This window comes from Charadrius vociferus, unplaced genomic scaffold (genome assembly GCF_000708025.1).
Source record: "Charadrius vociferus isolate BGI_N301 unplaced genomic scaffold, ASM70802v2 scaffold787, whole genome shotgun sequence".
Lineage (NCBI taxonomy): Eukaryota > Metazoa > Chordata > Aves > Charadriiformes > Charadriidae > Charadrius > Charadrius vociferus.
In genome coordinates this window covers 895,863-913,418 of record NW_009649307.1, presented here as the reverse complement: position 1 = coordinate 913,418, position 17,556 = coordinate 895,863, and the positions used below count along the sequence as shown (strand labels likewise).

Sequence of the window (17,556 nt, the reverse complement as noted above, 5' to 3'; positions counted from 1 at the left end):
GGAGGGAGGCAGAGCAGAAAGGATGGACTTCCTTTTCTGGTGGGAAACAGTATTTCCCCCCCCTCCCCCGACGTGCAAAAGTGCACGCTGGCTTCCCAGTGCTGCACAAGTCGACACGCAACACGTGCTTTTCCCAGTTTTACCAGAATTGCCAGCTTTGGTTTGCTGGGTCAGAGCGCAGGGAGGAGAAAGGCGCATCGTGAGAAACGAGGAATTCGAGAGCTGCTTCCGCCCAGGGATCCCTGCACAGAATAAAGACGGAGGCTGACCGAGCGGGCTGGCAAACCCTCCTGCCACCGGGAAGCCTGGCTCCGTGCACGGTCGGCGACCTGTCATAGAGCAAAACCTCAAAACTCAAACAGGTCTGAGGAAAAGCCGCCTCTCCCCCAGCACCAGCTCAGGCTGCGCACACACACACACAGAAGGCATCCGTAGGGTGGTTTGGGCAATGTTTCTCTTCAGCTAATTAAGCTTTTCCTCCACCCTGCAGTTCGTGATGTTAAGATTCAAGTCCCGGCCACCTAACGAGGAGCCAAACTTCATGCAGCACAGCTGGAGCCACAGTGGCCCTGGCAGATGGTGCAGGCTCATCTGCATGCTCGCCGTGCAGTCACAGAAGGTGACCAGCAGCTCTGCCCGTTGCTGAGGCTACAATTAGCCCCGTTTTTCTCCCTGCGAGGTGCAAATGACCGGGACTACAGGTGAGATGCATAAGCAGTGACCTGGGTATACCCAGAGCTCTTCCTGTCACTGAGCCCAACATACAGCCAAAATGAAGGCTTCCAGCTGGTTCCCATCCCTTACAATGCAGCCATAGCTCACCCAAATATGAATCATCAACTTCTCTGCAAGTTTTAAAGGAAGGCCTGAGAGTATCAGCACGAACTCTCAAAGCAAGACTAAAGATCCTGGGGATGGAGCACAGAAATACAACAGGACCACCATCTGGTCCTCCTCTCCCCACCCTTGAAGAGCCTTGAGGTTTCAGGACAGCCACATTTTGACCTTTCCCTTTCCACACTTCCCCTCACTTTAGGTTCAGCTGTGCAAGCGCGGTCCTTCCAACCAGAGAGGGACCGCTTCCAGGATCACTCATCACCACCACTGAGGCTGCCAGAGGCACTGCTAGCAAAGCCAATGCATCCTCTCCAACCTCTGCAGAGTTCCCCAGATTAGCCCTTTCCTCCCTAAGGGCAACAGTTTCCTGCAAGCAAGAGCACTAACTGCAATTCTTCATTCCGGAGAGAGACAAGATAGCGGGAATAGGAAGAACCACTGCAGCTGATGCTGTGAGACAACACCACATCCTGCTATCCGAATTCCTCACCCTCGACTTCAAATCCTAAAGTCGTTCAAGACTTCCAAGAAGAGCACAAAGCTACTCAGCAGATTTTCAGCTAATGAATCAACACAAGCTGTCCAGGAAACCAGAAATCCAGCCCACTGGAATGCTGCAGCCCCAGGGAGGAGGGGGGACGGAAACAGGCAGTACGCAAGGAAGGAAATGAAACAGCAAACCAGAAGGAAAGGAACGTTTCAGCACTGACCCCTCTTACCACAGTTACTGTGCTGCATCATACGTTGGAGAAAAAAATTTAAATTCATTTTGCACAGTGAAGCATTCGTGTTCTTCAAGCCTGAATTTTGTTATGTGGTGCTGACATATGTACATTCTGAAAACAACTCAAGTTTTTTTTCAAAAAAAAAAATTAAATATTTAAACGTGAATCAAGACTGCCACCTAGTGACTAGCAAACCTCCTCGCTCACAGCACTTGGATGATCCATCAGAATCAAATTTCTTTCCCAAATGGTAGAGGTGGATGTTAGCAAGACATATCTGAGATTAGAGATCTAAAAATAGAATTCTGCATCTTTCATAAGCGGCTTTCCCCTGCCGGTAGGTTCAATTTTCACTACAGAATGCAAAGTTCACTGCTGGCACTTCAATTTTTCCAGACAACAGAATTTCCCTTCCTATTACTTTCTCAATACAGGCAAGTGGTGGCATCACATCAATACAAGAACCCGAAGCTATGGCAGCTACAAGCATAAGGTTAATGCACTCAAGAGGAATTTCAGTGATTAGCAGAAATCTCTGCTGGGGAACAGGCAGTTCCCTGAACATTGCACGAGAATTCATTGTTGTGGCTAAAGTTACGCAAGACGCCTCGTAGTTTCAGTGCTCAGCACTGATACTGTACTGGCCCCAGCTCACTGGCACCAGCTGTAAGCGGGGTTCTGCATACATTCAGGAGACTGGGAAACACATTTCTATGCTTCTATTTTCCCCCAGAACAGATGGTACCAAAACAGCAGCAAAAAGTTTTCCCCACTCCGTGCCCCCACTGGGCCTGACGATTCTCCCGTTATGGCTATTAGCAAACTTTGAGAGAAGCACAAAGGTCTTCTGCCCGTTGAATGGGCACATTTCAGTGAGCTCTTCAAACAAGATTTTTGTCACTTCCAACTGAATCTATATTCAGGTGACAGCATAAAAAAAGAATGCAGATGCTAATTCTCTTAAGGATAGCACGTAAGATTGTTTCAGCTCATTCACCAGAAGTTTCATTAGGTAAAGGACTACAATTTGGTTTTATGCCTTTTAAACATCCAGCTCCCTGTTCACCTAAAACATTTCTCTGCATGTAAGACAGCAACTTAAGGCACCTAGAAGTCTTTTTAAGCCAACATCCTCCAAGGGAAGAAAGGAAGACTGTTGTCTTTATCAATAGCGCCCTGAAATTTGTCTGTCCAGCCACACAATTCTACAGAACATCAGCAGGATCTTTGACTGCTGCCCCATGCAGCCACATTAGATATTCCTTCACCTGCTACCAGGAAGCGTGAGTTGTCCTCCCAGCTCTCCTGCCCAACACTCCAGAAGAGACCAAACGGCAAGTATCCCCCAATTACCTTTCTGCAGCGGGGATTAGGGGAGCTGATCCGCTTCACATCGTTGTCCAGCAGAGCCGGGAAGTTACAGAACGGACACCTGCAGCCCAAAATAAGATGCCATTAATGCAGAGTGCCAAACATATCTTTGCTGAAAACGGATTTAGTCAAATAGCTGTGCGGTAGTTAATAAGGCTGCCAACCAAACGTCTGCCGCCAGGATGTGCTGACTGCTGCCTTTTTGCTCATATTTCTTCGATCACTTCCCTGTTTGCAGTCAAAATATTATATGCTCAGCACTGCTTTTGACCATGTAATTTAGAGGATCAGCACAGAGCTGGCAAGCAAGTCTTGGGGGAGACAAGTCTATTGAATTTTAATCTGCCCCGAGCCAAAGGCAGACCAACCTGAATAAACACAGACCCAGGAAGGCAAAACCCGCATTTACAATACAGCTCTTTGAACTCTACCCATCTCATATTCAGCATGTATTTAGGGTTTCAGGGAAATAATTTTCTACAACAGCAAGCGTAGTCTGCATCCTCTGCTGGACACTCACCTGACAAGCTCATCTGCACAGGCAGCAGCCACCTCCTCCTCGGCTTTCCGCTCGTAGTATTTACAGAGGATGTTCTCTGGAAGCACTTTCTCCAGCTCGCTGGTGGGGAATGAACACGTGCAGCTGCCTTCCATGCAGCTGAGCTCTGACTAGGGTTGGAAGGAGAGCGCTCAGGTTCAGTATGATACTAGCAAAAAGCAAGACTCAGTACCCAGAACAATTCCAAATAAACCAGTGCACAACCTTGCTTAAGGAAGATAGAGCTTAAGTCAGCCGATGGCTGCCAGAGAATAGGTTTGCCATGGAAAGAACAAGACTAGTTAATCAAACAGACGAGGCCTCAAACAAACACTGGGCACGAAGATGCTGTTGATAGCTGGGATCACAGTTCACTCACTCCAAATCCACTGTGACCACACAGTTATTACTATATGGTCTCTGCTGAGACGCAGCACTCTGCTCACAAACAGCACGTGGCATTCTTGTCAATACAGTCCTATAAAATACAGCTGCCAGTTTGGATGTTTACATGAAATACAGATCCCAGAGCACAAAAGCATCCCACAGTTTGATCATCGTATCTTGAGGCAAAAGGAGCACGCACACCTCAGAGCAGGTTAATGACTTGTTTATAACTCAGCTAAGTACCCGGATAATTGCTAGCTAAATTGGAGACTAAGGTGGTTAGTAGTATCATAGAGGAACCAACCCCCAAATTAAGTTGGGATCACAGAGATATTATGAAGGACAAACACTCTTAGCTGGGAGAAGACTGGCCAAGTCAGAGATAAGAGTGTGTTCTCTGTGCAGACACCGTTGGTTTATTAAGTAGAAAATAAAAACGAGTGTAAGTTATTATTGTTACTATGAATGTTGTAGGAAGTTTTCCTAATAATGCAAGTTGCTAAGCGTAGAGCACAAAAGATGGAGGTTAGCAAAACTGAAGTCCCGTTCAGCAAAGATCCCACTGTGAAGCTGTTGGTTTCACCTGATGGTGAGACTGACTTGCTGGATTTGGATTTCAGGACACAGTTCCATTCAAGTATTTCCTGGGAAATGCAGTTACATCTAATTTAAGCAACTACACTGCGTAAACAGCGGTGTAATCTCCCGATAGCAGTTTACCCATTTTCCTGTCAGGAAAATTTCCCAGTTAGGAAATTCTTACCTTTCCAGAGCCAAAGACTGCCTCCTCAGCGTATTTGATCAGGCACTCCTTGCAAAACAAGTGACCGTCCGCACACTGAGTTAGCTCTTCAAACGCAAACTCCCCATAACAGCAGCAGCACTCTATCATCTGACCATCCTGCAGCCATAAACAGAGGTGTTACCATCATCATCATCAAAACATCAACAGCTATAGCAACAGACACACACAACGGCAAGCCATGAACAATGCCAGCATTAATTCTAAAAATGAGCAACAGACACGCACTATTCCATTAGATATCCTATTTGGTGGTCAAAACTCACTAAGCACAACCAGAAACTCAGTTTTATGTAGCTTAATATCTACACGTCCCGCTTGACAGCTTCCATAAAGCTACAAAACATATGGTTTTTTAAAAATTCTCAGCTCACAGGCAGAGAAGCACCTCGGGTTTGGGAAGCTGCAATCACAGTGAAGCAGCAGAGAGTACACACCATTCATATGGGAAAACCAAACTTCAGCTCTGTTGCTTTCTAAAGGAACATTCACCCCTCGGCCTGGAGAGACCTCGTCTCGACCTCTTCACTGCAGGGGTGGAGAACCTTGCCACTGTTGAAGAGTGAGTATGCCCACTTCTTCAGAGGTCCAACATCTTCTCCCAAGTTTGAAGAGAAATGGGCGCTGAGAGGCAAAAGGTAATCCACAGCTGAACTGATCTCTAACTTTTCTCTCTTTGTTTAAGGGGAAAGACCCGGTTTTCAGGTTTTTAAAGAGTCCTTTCTGCAAACGAGGAAGGCCTTTGCACTGGCAGAGCTCCAACAACAGCAAATCTGTTTTAAACAGCCATAATGGTGGTAGCAAGAGCAAACCCGGTCCTATTCTATCGCAATGTTTGTTCTGGCCAGTAAAGATACAAGCAGCAGCTGACTGAATTACTAGAGATCATTATGTGCATCGATACTGTCTTGCCGGACTCAGCTCTCATCTACCTTTTCTAAAAGCCAGCCAACACTCGCTATGCAGGTTTTGCCAGCTCAGCAAAAGCAGCACAGTGCAAACGCAGCTTCAGAAAAGCTCCGTTCCAGAAGCCAAAAGAGTCTGTGAAGCAGTAAGTACAAAACAGCGCCTACGCGCAAGCTGAACTCAAGGAACCACATTATAGATACTGACCTTCTGATACTGCTCCTCATTCATCTGCAGAGCGAGGAGAAAGTCTGCATGCTGCAAGAGAGACATGTGCATCTGTATTAACAGAATAGATAAAGCCATTTGCCAGCCCCTACGCTCTTTCACATTACCTCAAGGCTTACAAACCGCCATAAAAGGCACGCTGTCTGCTTACAACATCACTCAGCCCATCCTTCCAATCCATTAGGCTATTTATGATTCAGCTAAAACAGATGGGGGAAGCAAAGGCAGCAAGAACAAAGAATTGAATTCTGTATTATGGAGGGCTGCTGGTTCAGGTTTCCATGGGCAGAGATGATCTCACCCAGTGGGCCCCTCCAGAGAAAGCCCTGAGGAACATTAGCTTTGCGTTTCAAAGGAGACGCTATCCATCTGCCTGAGAGACAAGGACCTTCAAGCAGTTGCTTTAGAAAGGACTGTAGGTGCAGAGCTGCGAATTCAGTCCTCCCTCAGACTATGAGGGGAAGAAAACACACCAGCGGGTGTTGCACGGTTCTGCTTTGGAACACACGGTCCTCAGCACAGGACAAGATGTTCTGGAGACACAGGACTGGACGTTCTGGAGACACAGGACTGCCAACTTGTGGAAGGCAGAGGGGACAGACTTGGTGGCAAACGATGACCAGGCCCAACACTAAGCTGCAACTACAAGCCCTAAAGCAGCAGAGAAGCCTGCTAATAATCGAAGGAAAGAATTAATTAGTAGAACTTTTAGCTACTTCGTAGCAAAAAAAAAAAAGTCCAGAACAGTGTTGTATCATGGACTATACATCAACATGAACGGATATAGGGAAGGTTTTCAGCAGCGAAAGTAGCAGCTATATATTTAAGTAAATACGAAACTCTGCTTGGTTTTTTCTTCCCAAGTAACTTGTTTTTGGAGGAGTTATACATGTTAACAGGGAGTAAAGGCGCAAAGGTAGTCAGTTATTCGACATTTCGTTCAGTGTTTGAATTTCTTTAAGAGGCAGATTTCCACATTTAGGACCAAGACCTCTACAGTAGTTGAACAGTTGTTTGCACCACAAGACCAAAGCAGCTCCTACCACTCACCTCTGCCATCTCTTTAACTTTCTGCTCATAGAATTCCTGCTCCAGTAGCACTGGAGGGAGAAGAGAGTGCTTGTCATAGGACCTCCAGTGCCGTCTCTTATTCTCCAGGAAGAACATGCGCTTCTCAATTTTCACATCCCCTACAGCAGAGTTAAAGGCACACTGAAATGGGATGGAGCAGCCAGAACAAAGCTTAAATCCTTCTTCCACACACCACCAGCTGCAAAACTTCAGCATTTCAAACAGTGCTGTACCAAGCAGAGGTACTAATGAACAATATCTCCAAAACAGATACCGGACAGCGACAGAAACATAGCTGGTTTAGGACCACATCCCTTTTCAAGAACAGTATTTTCTGCTGCAAGCCAGTTCTGCTTACAATAACGATGCAGAGAGCACAACACATACAGCTTGGTATTTACCTTGCTCAAATTTGAAGTCTATATATGAATACTGGTTCATTTCTTTCCTCCTTTTTCGTTTCCCACTGGTTTCGTGAGACAGCTCCTGCCATTTTTTGATAGCATCTGAGAAGGCCTAGAAAACAACATACAGACTTAAATCCTGCCTCTTCCTGGAAGGAAGCAGAAGCACATACTTCAAATCTAAGCGCAGTATAAACACGTACATAAGACTGATCCAAAACCAGAAATCCAAACACGCCATATAGAGGCCCTCTTCCCTTTGCTCACCTTGTTGCTTTGTGTACTCATAAAGCAATCATTTCATAAGAACCAAAAATAGTTGAACACACTTCACAACACCTCAGCTATTAACTCTAATACAGCTGGTGTCCACTTTGATGCAACTGAGCTGCTTTGGCTTTTTTTTTGTTGTTGGGTATGTTTTTCGTATTTAAAAAAAAATTAGAAGCTCAAATACTCAATGCTCATTAAAACAAGTGAAAAGACAAGGAGGTTTTGTTTTAGTTAAGTCCTGGAATAGTAGAGGAAGAAGCTCAAGCAAGAGGAGCAGATCCAAATTAAAAGCTTGAAGCCACATTCACATTCAGTTTGTTGATACCTAAAGCAAGTGTCTTCGCAGCTCCATTACAGTGGAACTCTTTTACGAGGAATATAGGACTCATTCCACAAGTCATAATAAGAAGAAACAGGACAGTGAGACTTGGGCTATTTTCAATTACATGCAGTCAGTTAACTAATAGCAGCAGTTAAATGTTTTAAGATTTAGCGAAATGTCTAAGCTTTATTGGCAATTATACCGCACTTCAGCGGCGACGTACAGGAACCCTTCTCAGTTTAATGCATCACCTACCATCAACTAGCAAGCGTTTCCCCAGTTCTCCTATTAGAGAAAAGTAAAAACTTCCTGCAGCATTCTGTCTGGCCAATAAATTTTGCAAGTCTCTACTAAATGGATTAATACTTCTTAAAAGGAAAGGAAGATTATAAAAAAACCCCATAACCACACACTGGCAGATGGTACAGTAAGGCAAAAGACATCGCACTGCTCTCCACAGACACAGGAGAGAACCCCAGGAAAGAAAACAGACTTGAACCGGAGAACCTTTCGCGTGATTGCATAGTGTCCCTTGAGTTCATGTAGTGCCCACTTAATGTCTTGGCTGCTCAGCATTTTGAAGTCTGCCATAAGGAGGTCAGCCGCCTGAATAAAGCACCGCTGATCAAGTGGGGCAAGTTTGGAAAAGTCGAAGTAGTCCACTTTAGGCACCTAAGGAGAAAATGCAAAAAGATATAAAAAGGTTGCTACAAATACACACAAGAACACCCCCAAACCGCTCCTTCAGCAATCAGGACCTTCTGCAAGACCACCCAAAATTCAGGTTACGCGGCACCCAGTGAGCACACATCCAACCATCAGCTCAGAGCACAGCACGGGTGCTAAGCGTACTGGTGTATGCGCTCGTGCGGGTAACCTGCCCTGAGCTGCACCACGCTGCAGCTCTGCTCCTCGCAGGACCCACGCCACGGAGTTCAAAGCCACTGCGTGTGGGGAGAGGACACATTTAGGTTACTATAAAGCGCGAACAACATTATTAGCTTGAGGTTGAGAGATGCTTCCAAGAGTAGAAAGAGGTACTCGACATGTCTCTCTCTCAGGCCACACACAGCGACTTCAACATACCCAAAACAGCTCTGAGATTTTTTTTTTTGGTCAAATGGACTTAAAAAAACCCCCGAAAATCAAGAAGCTGTAGGGAGATTTGCAGTTTGGAGGCTGAAAGGCAATGCCTAAAGGTCACGCAAGAGAGACCTGAGGACCAAGTCTACTTCACGTGACAGAACGACCAAGGAATTCTTGTCCCAGTTATCAAAACAAGCATTTTCGACGGGGTAGGTGACAGGCAGGCCGGGCAGAGGGTCTCGCTGAAGGCAGAAGAGCAGACACGGTGCAGCTACGCAACAACACAACAGCAAGTCACCTCGCAAGCAGCTAACTACTGCTATTTAACACCATCTTAAATGCAGCCAGAGGCCTGGGTATGGCTCAACCAGGCACTCTAAAAATACGCACTAACAGAACCAGATGTCCCAAGATCCGCTCAGGAACAGACTGGATGGGAGGCATGCTGTAGATGGGGATATTTTCACTTGCCTTTGTCTCATCTTGGCTGGCAAGCAGGCTGCTGCTGGGATTTAAAACCACTCTGCCTTTCTTCTTTGGGTAATCTGGATTTTCCAGGAGAAAGTTACAAAGTCTGAAAAGATAAATATAGTCACTTCAGGGTTTGGGAGTTCAGGTTCGTTCCTCGCTTGTCCAATTTTTAGTTACCTATAATTACAAGGCTGGGCAGGCAAGTGACAACCTGCCCTGTAAGAACCAAGAAAGAGCTCAGAGTAGAGCAAACTGAAAGTAAATGACTGAGAATTAAGTAAAGAATGATCGTCTGTATGACTGCAGAAGGAAAAGCAAATAGATCTGTCTTTCAACAGCTACATTTACATAAGAGAAGCCTGTACAGGTGAACTACTAACCAACCTACCTCTGTCCATGCCAGAGGTGAACAATCAGGCTTAGTTCCCCGCTCACACCCGTGGGTAAAACCCCTTGGAGCACATGTGGAATCCTGCACAACTCAGTCACAGCCTACTAACTTTCTGTCAACTCTGGAATTAACATTATGAAGACTATACAAGAAAGAAGAGTCACAGCATTAATCGGAACCTAGTGCCACCTCCTGCAGCTAATACAAATGCAGCTATGGAAAAAGAAGCATAAAAATCCCTACAAAACCTGTGAAAGGTTGCCAGCTTCCTCGATGGAATACGACAAATTCAAGTTTGAATTAAAGCCTCCAGTCTCGATCAACTTTCACATTAGAGCATGACCAGAGACAGAAACGTGTTTAAACCGTTTTTACATACAACATGTACTCTGAATACAGGTTTCATTGTAATAAAGCTTGAAATCCCACCAGTATTGCTCAATTCACACTAGAAGCTGGTCTAGTGGGAACAGCACTTGGAAAATAATCACTAAAAATTGCTTAAAAATGCATACTAGCCTGTAAACGCAGCATACCTGGGGTCCTATCAAAAACAATCATAACTGTCAGGTAAATTTAGTTTAACAGAGTATTTCAGCTTAGAAAAGACTCTAGCAAGTAGTTTCAGTATACTCCATCTCTGGAGATCCACAAATACCTCAGAAGCCTTTTTGAAGGGGAAGCTCGCTGTGGGCTGTTTGAATTAAACTTTCCCAGCTCGTTCTGAACCATCACTAACCAGCTGTGCCAGCTGGGGCAAGTAAATATACTCTGTTCCTCAGTTTCCCCAGCTGTAGAATAACATCCTTCTGAAAGGAGCTAGGACAAGCAATTAACATTTGTAAAACTTTGAATGAGAAGGTGCTAGGTTGCAGCAAAGACATAATTGCAGCTAATTTACATTCCTGATGTCAGAAATCAGTTCCTAATTAAGAAATCTGAACTGGCTTGAAGCATTAACCCACTATCAAGGCCTGATTACTTTAGCCCCGCTTTCACATTCAAAGCGGAGGCATTTCTTTTTGTTTAATCAGGTATTGACATATTGAGCCAGAAGCTTTTGACTGAGCATGAATGCGTCTGCACACAAAAGCTGAATAGATGATACCCTGCTAAGAGGAGCTCCCACGTCTTATCTTTCACATCAGTTGAAAGTTTTAAGACCATCATTTCGGAAAACAACAAAAATATCTTGGCACTGAGCATTTAATAGCTTCCAGCCCCCACCCGGGTCCTTTTTGTAAAAGATAACTGTTTTAATCCACCAAAACAGAAACTTCAAGGGGCTCAAATCACTGCAGCTCAAACGGGAGGGTTTCAGCTGTGGCGCAGTCAGAATACATTTGAACTATTCTGTGCGTTGCCATTTTCAATGCGCAGGATTTTCAGAGATGTTAACCTCCCATGTCTGACAATTAGTTAAGTGGGTCCCAGCGCGCAACGCACGCACACTTGCAGCACTGTTCATTAATATCTGCGCCACAGGACACAGAGCCAGTTAAAAGCCTCATCCCTGCCCAAACCCAGCCACCCTTATTTATTATATTTCAAGCCTGATTCAGCTTGACATACCACGGAGATCAAAGAGACCCTGCCAGCGCGGCTGACCAGTGCTTTGACCCATTTGTTCTCATACAAAAGATGCAGTGACAACTCAAAAGATAGTTTGGTTAAAGGAATAAAAATATGGAGAAGAAATCTTTATCATCCAGTAAGTGGGTAACGCACCGCTGAGCAGACACTGTAGCTGGCCTACAGGGAAGCCTGTAAGCACCTTTTCATCTCACTGGGTCTGTGGCACACAAAAGGAGAGAAGAGATTTCGAGAGCAAAAAGGGAAGGAACACATTAAGACTGAGAGAAGCCAACAGTGGGATTTAATTCTATCAGGCTTTGCTAAATCCCCGCAGGACACAATAACGAGTTTTTTCACACAATCCATGAGATGGTCCCGCAGCCACATGCCCAACTTCAACGGCCCGATCGCCCCGAGGAACGGCCCTACCAGTCTTCTTTCTACACTCTCAACGCAACCTTCCACGCCGGGGCGCACCAAGTACGCGGCGCAGGCACCCGAAAGCTTCTCTCCTGCTGACCACACCACCCCTGCAGGGAAAGCACTTTGGAAAGATAAGAAAGAAGTTACAGCCCGATGAATTTCTAACTAGGAAGCCCTACTTTGGAGATGCAACAGGCAAAGACAGCAGAATAGGAAATCTATGCTCAATGGATGGGATCATCCTTAGTTCCTTGCCAGTTAACTTATTCATGGTCCAGTAACTAATTCTAAGCTTCACGCACTTGAATACTGCTTAATTAGTGCCCTAGTTAACTGGAAGGGGCATTGGATTCATACAAGATAGAGTGAATACTCTGGCAACCAACACCTATTCTTCATTCTTGTATCACATAATAACTAGTTTCAACGTGTTTGAGATAGCAGTGACAGCTGCAGAGAGAGGGGCCACCTACCATCAGACACAAGTCACAAGCGATTTACTTCAAACCACTCTGCCCTCTGTGTCGCTGGTGCCAGCACACGCAACCCTTCGCTCTTCAGCAGCGCAAGCTCTACCCAAAAAGGAGATGATGCAACTTATCAATAAGGTTAATGACTTTTTTTTAAACTTTTGATTCTAACATGACTCCCAGAGACATCAAGCATGATGAACACTAAGGTATTCTTGAGCTGCTAACACAACTGGGAAAGCAACAGTCCTCACGCTGATTTTCCATTCCTTGGCTCACATTTCTGCTCGGTTTGACCAAAATCAGTCCATCAACAGGTATCTAGAATCAATCCTACCAGCCTTAAATGTGTTTGCTCTAATCCATCTGCAAAAAGTGACGTGAGAAAACTCAAACAGCACCACTGCTACTGGATTAAATACAGGGGATAAAAGCCAACATCATGATGTTAAATAAGGGAGTCCAAAACAGTATCAGCTTTACCTGGAAAAAGCCAAAAGCCAGTGAAATGAAGAGGCAGGAAACTATTTTCTCCAACTTAAAACTCACCAGCCCGCCTTCATACTATATTTTATAGACGTCATCTCAACACGTTAATCCTGACACTCGCCCTTCTTTAGAATCCTAGTAATAGTTAAGAGGAAATTATATGCAGTATCTTTAAATAAGCAAGTGATCTTAAAAGCAGAGAAGCTATAGCACAGCATCAGAATCAGAGAGGATTTAAGAAAAGCTTTATAAGAAGGAAAAAAAAAAAATTCTCTGCTCTTTGACACTATCACCACAGTGCTGACTCGGTATGTTCTAGAACATCATTAGCAGGTGGGGAAGTGGAAACGTGACTGCAGCCAGACTGTTGTACGATATACCCCGGCTCTTAACTCTATACTTACACATTTAAGTCATAGCAGTTCTTGATGCTGATTAGCTCTTCAATATATTCCTTCTTCACATCTGGGAATCTTGCTTCCTACAGTAGGAAAAGCTAAAGGTTATGTAGGTATTAGAGGAGCTGTGTAGCACAACCTAGCAACAGCACCAAAGACAAGAGATTTATAGGTAATTATCAAGCACGCTCCTGAGACAAGGGCCAAAATGGATTTCAAGAGACCATTTATATCCATCCAGCCAGAATACTGCAAGCTGCTGGCTCTCCTTTGCTCCACAGGATGATTGCTTACAGCTCTTTCTCACAAGAAGAGTATGGGTCGTGATACGAATGGCCACGAGCAGCTGGCCTAACAAGTGATTCAGTCTGTCTGGCAAGAGGAGAGGCACGTAGGTATGATCTATAACACAAGCAAAGCTAATATTTACCTTCAGACAGAAGATTAAGGAGTTCCAGATTGTATGCTGAAATACAACATTCCAAAGCGAAAGGAAAAAACCCAACAATACGTATACCCACCCAAAGCACCCAGACACACCAGCAGTGAGATCAAAATAGACAACAAACCTTTACTGGCATTTCTGTGAAAGCTCTCCCAGCATTAGCCACGTAGCAAAGAACACCCTTTGCCGCTCTCCCTCCTTGGGTTTCTGTACAGGTACTGCAAGCGATTGCACCATCCGATATTTCGCTTTGCAAGACCGAACTGGTCAGGGGTGTCAAGCAACCCTGACAATGCAAGAGCATCTACTTGCCCATCTCAAAGCATATCACCGATCAACAAGGTCTTACTTGGAAAAAAAATTGAATTTTGTTGGACTCCTACCTAAAGAATATTTTCTTCAACCCCAGTTTTCCCAAAGAGAATCAGATATGGGATGTGGAGGGAAGACTTGGAGGGGATAGGGGTGATGGTGCAAGATACAGATGCAGTAAAATACACTTATTTGCAAAAAGTCCACCATAAGGCATGAAGAGACACCCTTCCTCCCTAGCAGTCAAGGGGAGGAGTGTGCACTGGAGGGGAAAACATTAGACACATGAAGCATCACCACGTTTTTTTGTTTTGCTTTTTGTGTTGTTTGTTTGGTTTTTTGGTTTTGGGGTTTTTTAAATATGTACCATGTTGCCCAAGCTGCTGAGTATACCAAAAGTTAAGGAGTACTCTTCTTGGTGGTTCAAGTCTTGTAGCTGGTGCCCCTCATGTGAAGCTTCAGATGCACAGTCGGAGAGGAGTGCGTGGAGTTAACATACATGCGTCGTCATGCTGCTTATCCAGTAATCCCTCAGTGCTGCTGTTTGGAAATCCACACTGCAAGGGCAACCATTACCCCTGGCCACTATGGTGGCCTTAACATGGCCATGGACCAAACTACTCCATGAGTGCCAGCTGAAAGCAGCCATGTGTCTCTAAGCCTTCTCTACCCGACCCTCCATCCCTCTGCCAGTGTTTAGTGTCTCAGTTTTGCTGGTTTAGCTCTACATCCATTCCTAAACCAGCTCTACAGAGCTGGGAATCGGCCAGACAAGAACAAAGCCAGCAGAACCGAGATGGCAGTAGCCTTTAAGGGAACAGACCCGTGTTATTTCACTTCACTGCGCCCTTGACACCCGCAATCAGTTCTGCTAAATTTCTCTGGCCAAGAGATCATCCCAAAGCAAATAGTGCCCTCAAGATTTGCGTCCTCTCCCCACTTCTGCCATAGCACTGGTCTTTCAAACCAAAGTTTTCCCAAGACAGTTCACTGCATGCTCCTCACCTGGTGCACAGCTGAGTCTCAGCCAAAATTAAGAGGATTTGCAGCTGAAGTCAACAGGACTGTGCTCTGAGCATGTGAAACACTACACACCTTGAAAAACCTGTCTGAAAATAAGATGCACACTGAAGTCAAACAAGCCCTGGGAATACTTACTGTCTCTCTGATGAGCAGTGCAGTGAGGTCTTGGTCCTGCCCAGCAGCTCCTTGTTCTGGAACGTTACTAGAGCCAAGTTCGTGAGAGCCCTGCGCAGGGAACGCTGGACCTGGCTGCTCATTGTCTATCGCTGCCTGTTGACCCGTTTCTTCTGGTGGATGTGCCGGCTGGGGCGAAGCGGGACCTGGAATCCCATCCTGCTGTGGTTCAGGCCGGGGGAAGGCTGGCCCAGGAGCCTCCTCTCCATATGCCCTCAAAGATCCTGGGTCTGCTTCGGGCTGCCCTTGCTGAGGAGCACAACTATTTACTACAGCATGCGGTTCGCCTTCCAACGGCTGGAAGTACGGGTGATCCAGCTGGCTGTTCTCACGGATCTCCTGGCCTGGGGTAGTTGCAGCAGCTGTTCCTCCGAGATTTTGCTCTGGCTTCAAGTCCTCTCCTTGCCATCCCTGGGCTTCCACCTTTTCTTCCTGTTGAGGTGGAAGGTCTGCATTCTCCAGACTAACGATATCTCTGGTAACAACAGGCTGTGGACTTGTCTTTACAGCTGGAAGCAAACTCGGGCCAGGCTCCTCGTTACTTGTCAGTTCAAACCTTGGGGCATTAAGCTCAGATGGTCCAGGCTGCTGCAAGGCAAAGTTCATATTCTCATCCTTGCTTGGTCCAGCACTGCTCTCCACCACGTGATTATACTGGTCTCCCTGACACAGCAGAGCTGAGTTCTCATCTTGCAGATATACACTCCTCGAGGGCCCGACAGCACTTTTAGATCCTCCTTCTCCCACAGTGTTTGCACCCTGCCATTGAGCAGCAGGTCTGATGACATTGGGACGCAGAAGCTGCTGATGCTTTGGGGTCTAAAAAGAAGACAGACGAGAGTAAGTAGGAGTTCTTGTCTGCATGTCAGAATCCTTGCCCCAGATGATCTTTTGCATCTAATGAAATTTCTGATGGGGAACAGGTGAAGAGTCTTTAGCAAGGTGCTTAATAACACATAAAACTGCAACCCACGTATCTTTGTTCCACTGAACTCCATCCTCTGTCTGACCCCAGGTGCTATGAGAACATTTGGCAGAACTGGGGATGCACAGGACTTTCAGACTGGAATACCTTCCTAAGCTCACCCCAGTGCCCACTTCCTTCCCAGTAAAATAGTCTGGAAAGGAAAGGAGGAACTAACTGATGGTGTATTTGCATTCTCACCAATTTACTTCAACAGGAGCAGGAACCAAAGCTCAAAAATGTTAATCTCTGACCTTGTTCTTGCCCCTGGCAGGCTAGGACAGAGTTTGAAAATTCTCTGCAACTGTTTTCAACTAAGAAACAGAAGGGTCAGCTTCGCAACCCATTTTCTCAATGCCTCTGGTTAGCCTAAGAGAAAAGTGGAATATATTCTTAATATAATTTAGATATGAAATTAGAGTAAGCTAAAGCCTTTGGCCCTCCTCTGTGCCAGTGGAAAGAGACTTGTCAGGTGGACTGGCTTTGTAAAACTGCAACAATATAAGTGTCTGCAACAGCCCAACAAGAATCCAAACAGCACAGAGGAATATAAAGCATACAAGGTATGTTTGGAAAAATCTGCCTTCTAAGGGACATCAAGACATCTCACAAAGCACTCCACCTTTCTGGATTTAGACAGATAACTTTATGGAAGCTACAGCCTTTATTACGTAGAACTTTAAATACGATGCAGTTTAACAGTCTAGTTCCTCCCTCCTGTGCCCAAAATATGATTAAACACTTAAAGGCAGCAAAATGCTGTCATTTCAACATTTGTTTCAGACATCCTAAGTAAATTACCCTAACTGGACAGGGGTCTCAAAGCAATGCATCAGATATTTGCAGAAGAGTTGGCCATAAAGGCCATGAATAAAGCAGGGCAAGTACAAGAATGAAAAATTACCTCTGCCAAGATGACTACATCATCGTCATCTTCCTCACGCTGCTGCTCAGCTGGCGTCTCCAGCAACAAAGGTAATTCTTCATCCGAGGAATCTGATATTGTGATAAGACCTTCGTCCCTGCGGTTTATCCGGTCTGTAGTAAAGTAAGTAAATTTAGCTATTTGCTGAAGGTAAATCACTGAAATTACATGGCACAAGCACCAAAACATCTGAAAAAAAAAAAATATCAATCTTCACATTTGCATTGCAGCAACAGGGAAGAAGCGCTCAGAGGTCACTGGTTGCTCTGCGAGTTACTGTTACGGCCTCCTCCTGCCTCCCTCGGCGCTCCGAGCACAACACCTGCACAAACTACAGCTCAAGGGACCGCAACGGCACACGGGTGAAACAGGCACTCATTGACACCGAGGCAGGGATTCTTCTATCCCAAACTTCAGCACATTCCAGCTGCTGCAAAAATTATTCTGAACAAGCCACATACAGAGTACTTCCTAATATTTGCAGAGAAGTCCTGAACGCTCATTATCTCAGAGACATCACATGTTCTTTTATTAATGTGCAGTGCG

At 45.4% G+C, this 17,556-nt stretch overlaps 1 protein-coding gene across 1 annotated transcript in view; it reads right to left on the bottom strand.

Moving 5' to 3' along the window:
- Positions 1-17,556, bottom strand: part of RNF216 (ring finger protein 216) — a 63,431-nt gene that overhangs the window by 45,064 nt on the left and 811 nt on the right. Inside the window, 11 exon segments of the mRNA XM_009889214.1 lie at positions 2,916-2,994; positions 3,454-3,602; positions 4,622-4,759; positions 5,774-5,824; positions 6,845-6,984; positions 7,267-7,381; positions 8,372-8,536; positions 9,422-9,524; positions 13,174-13,250; positions 15,083-15,940; positions 16,990-17,123. Coding sequence (XP_009887516.1) covers positions 2,916-2,994; positions 3,454-3,602; positions 4,622-4,759; positions 5,774-5,824; positions 6,845-6,984; positions 7,267-7,381; positions 8,372-8,536; positions 9,422-9,524; positions 13,174-13,250; positions 15,083-15,940; positions 16,990-17,123 — 2,009 coding nt within the window.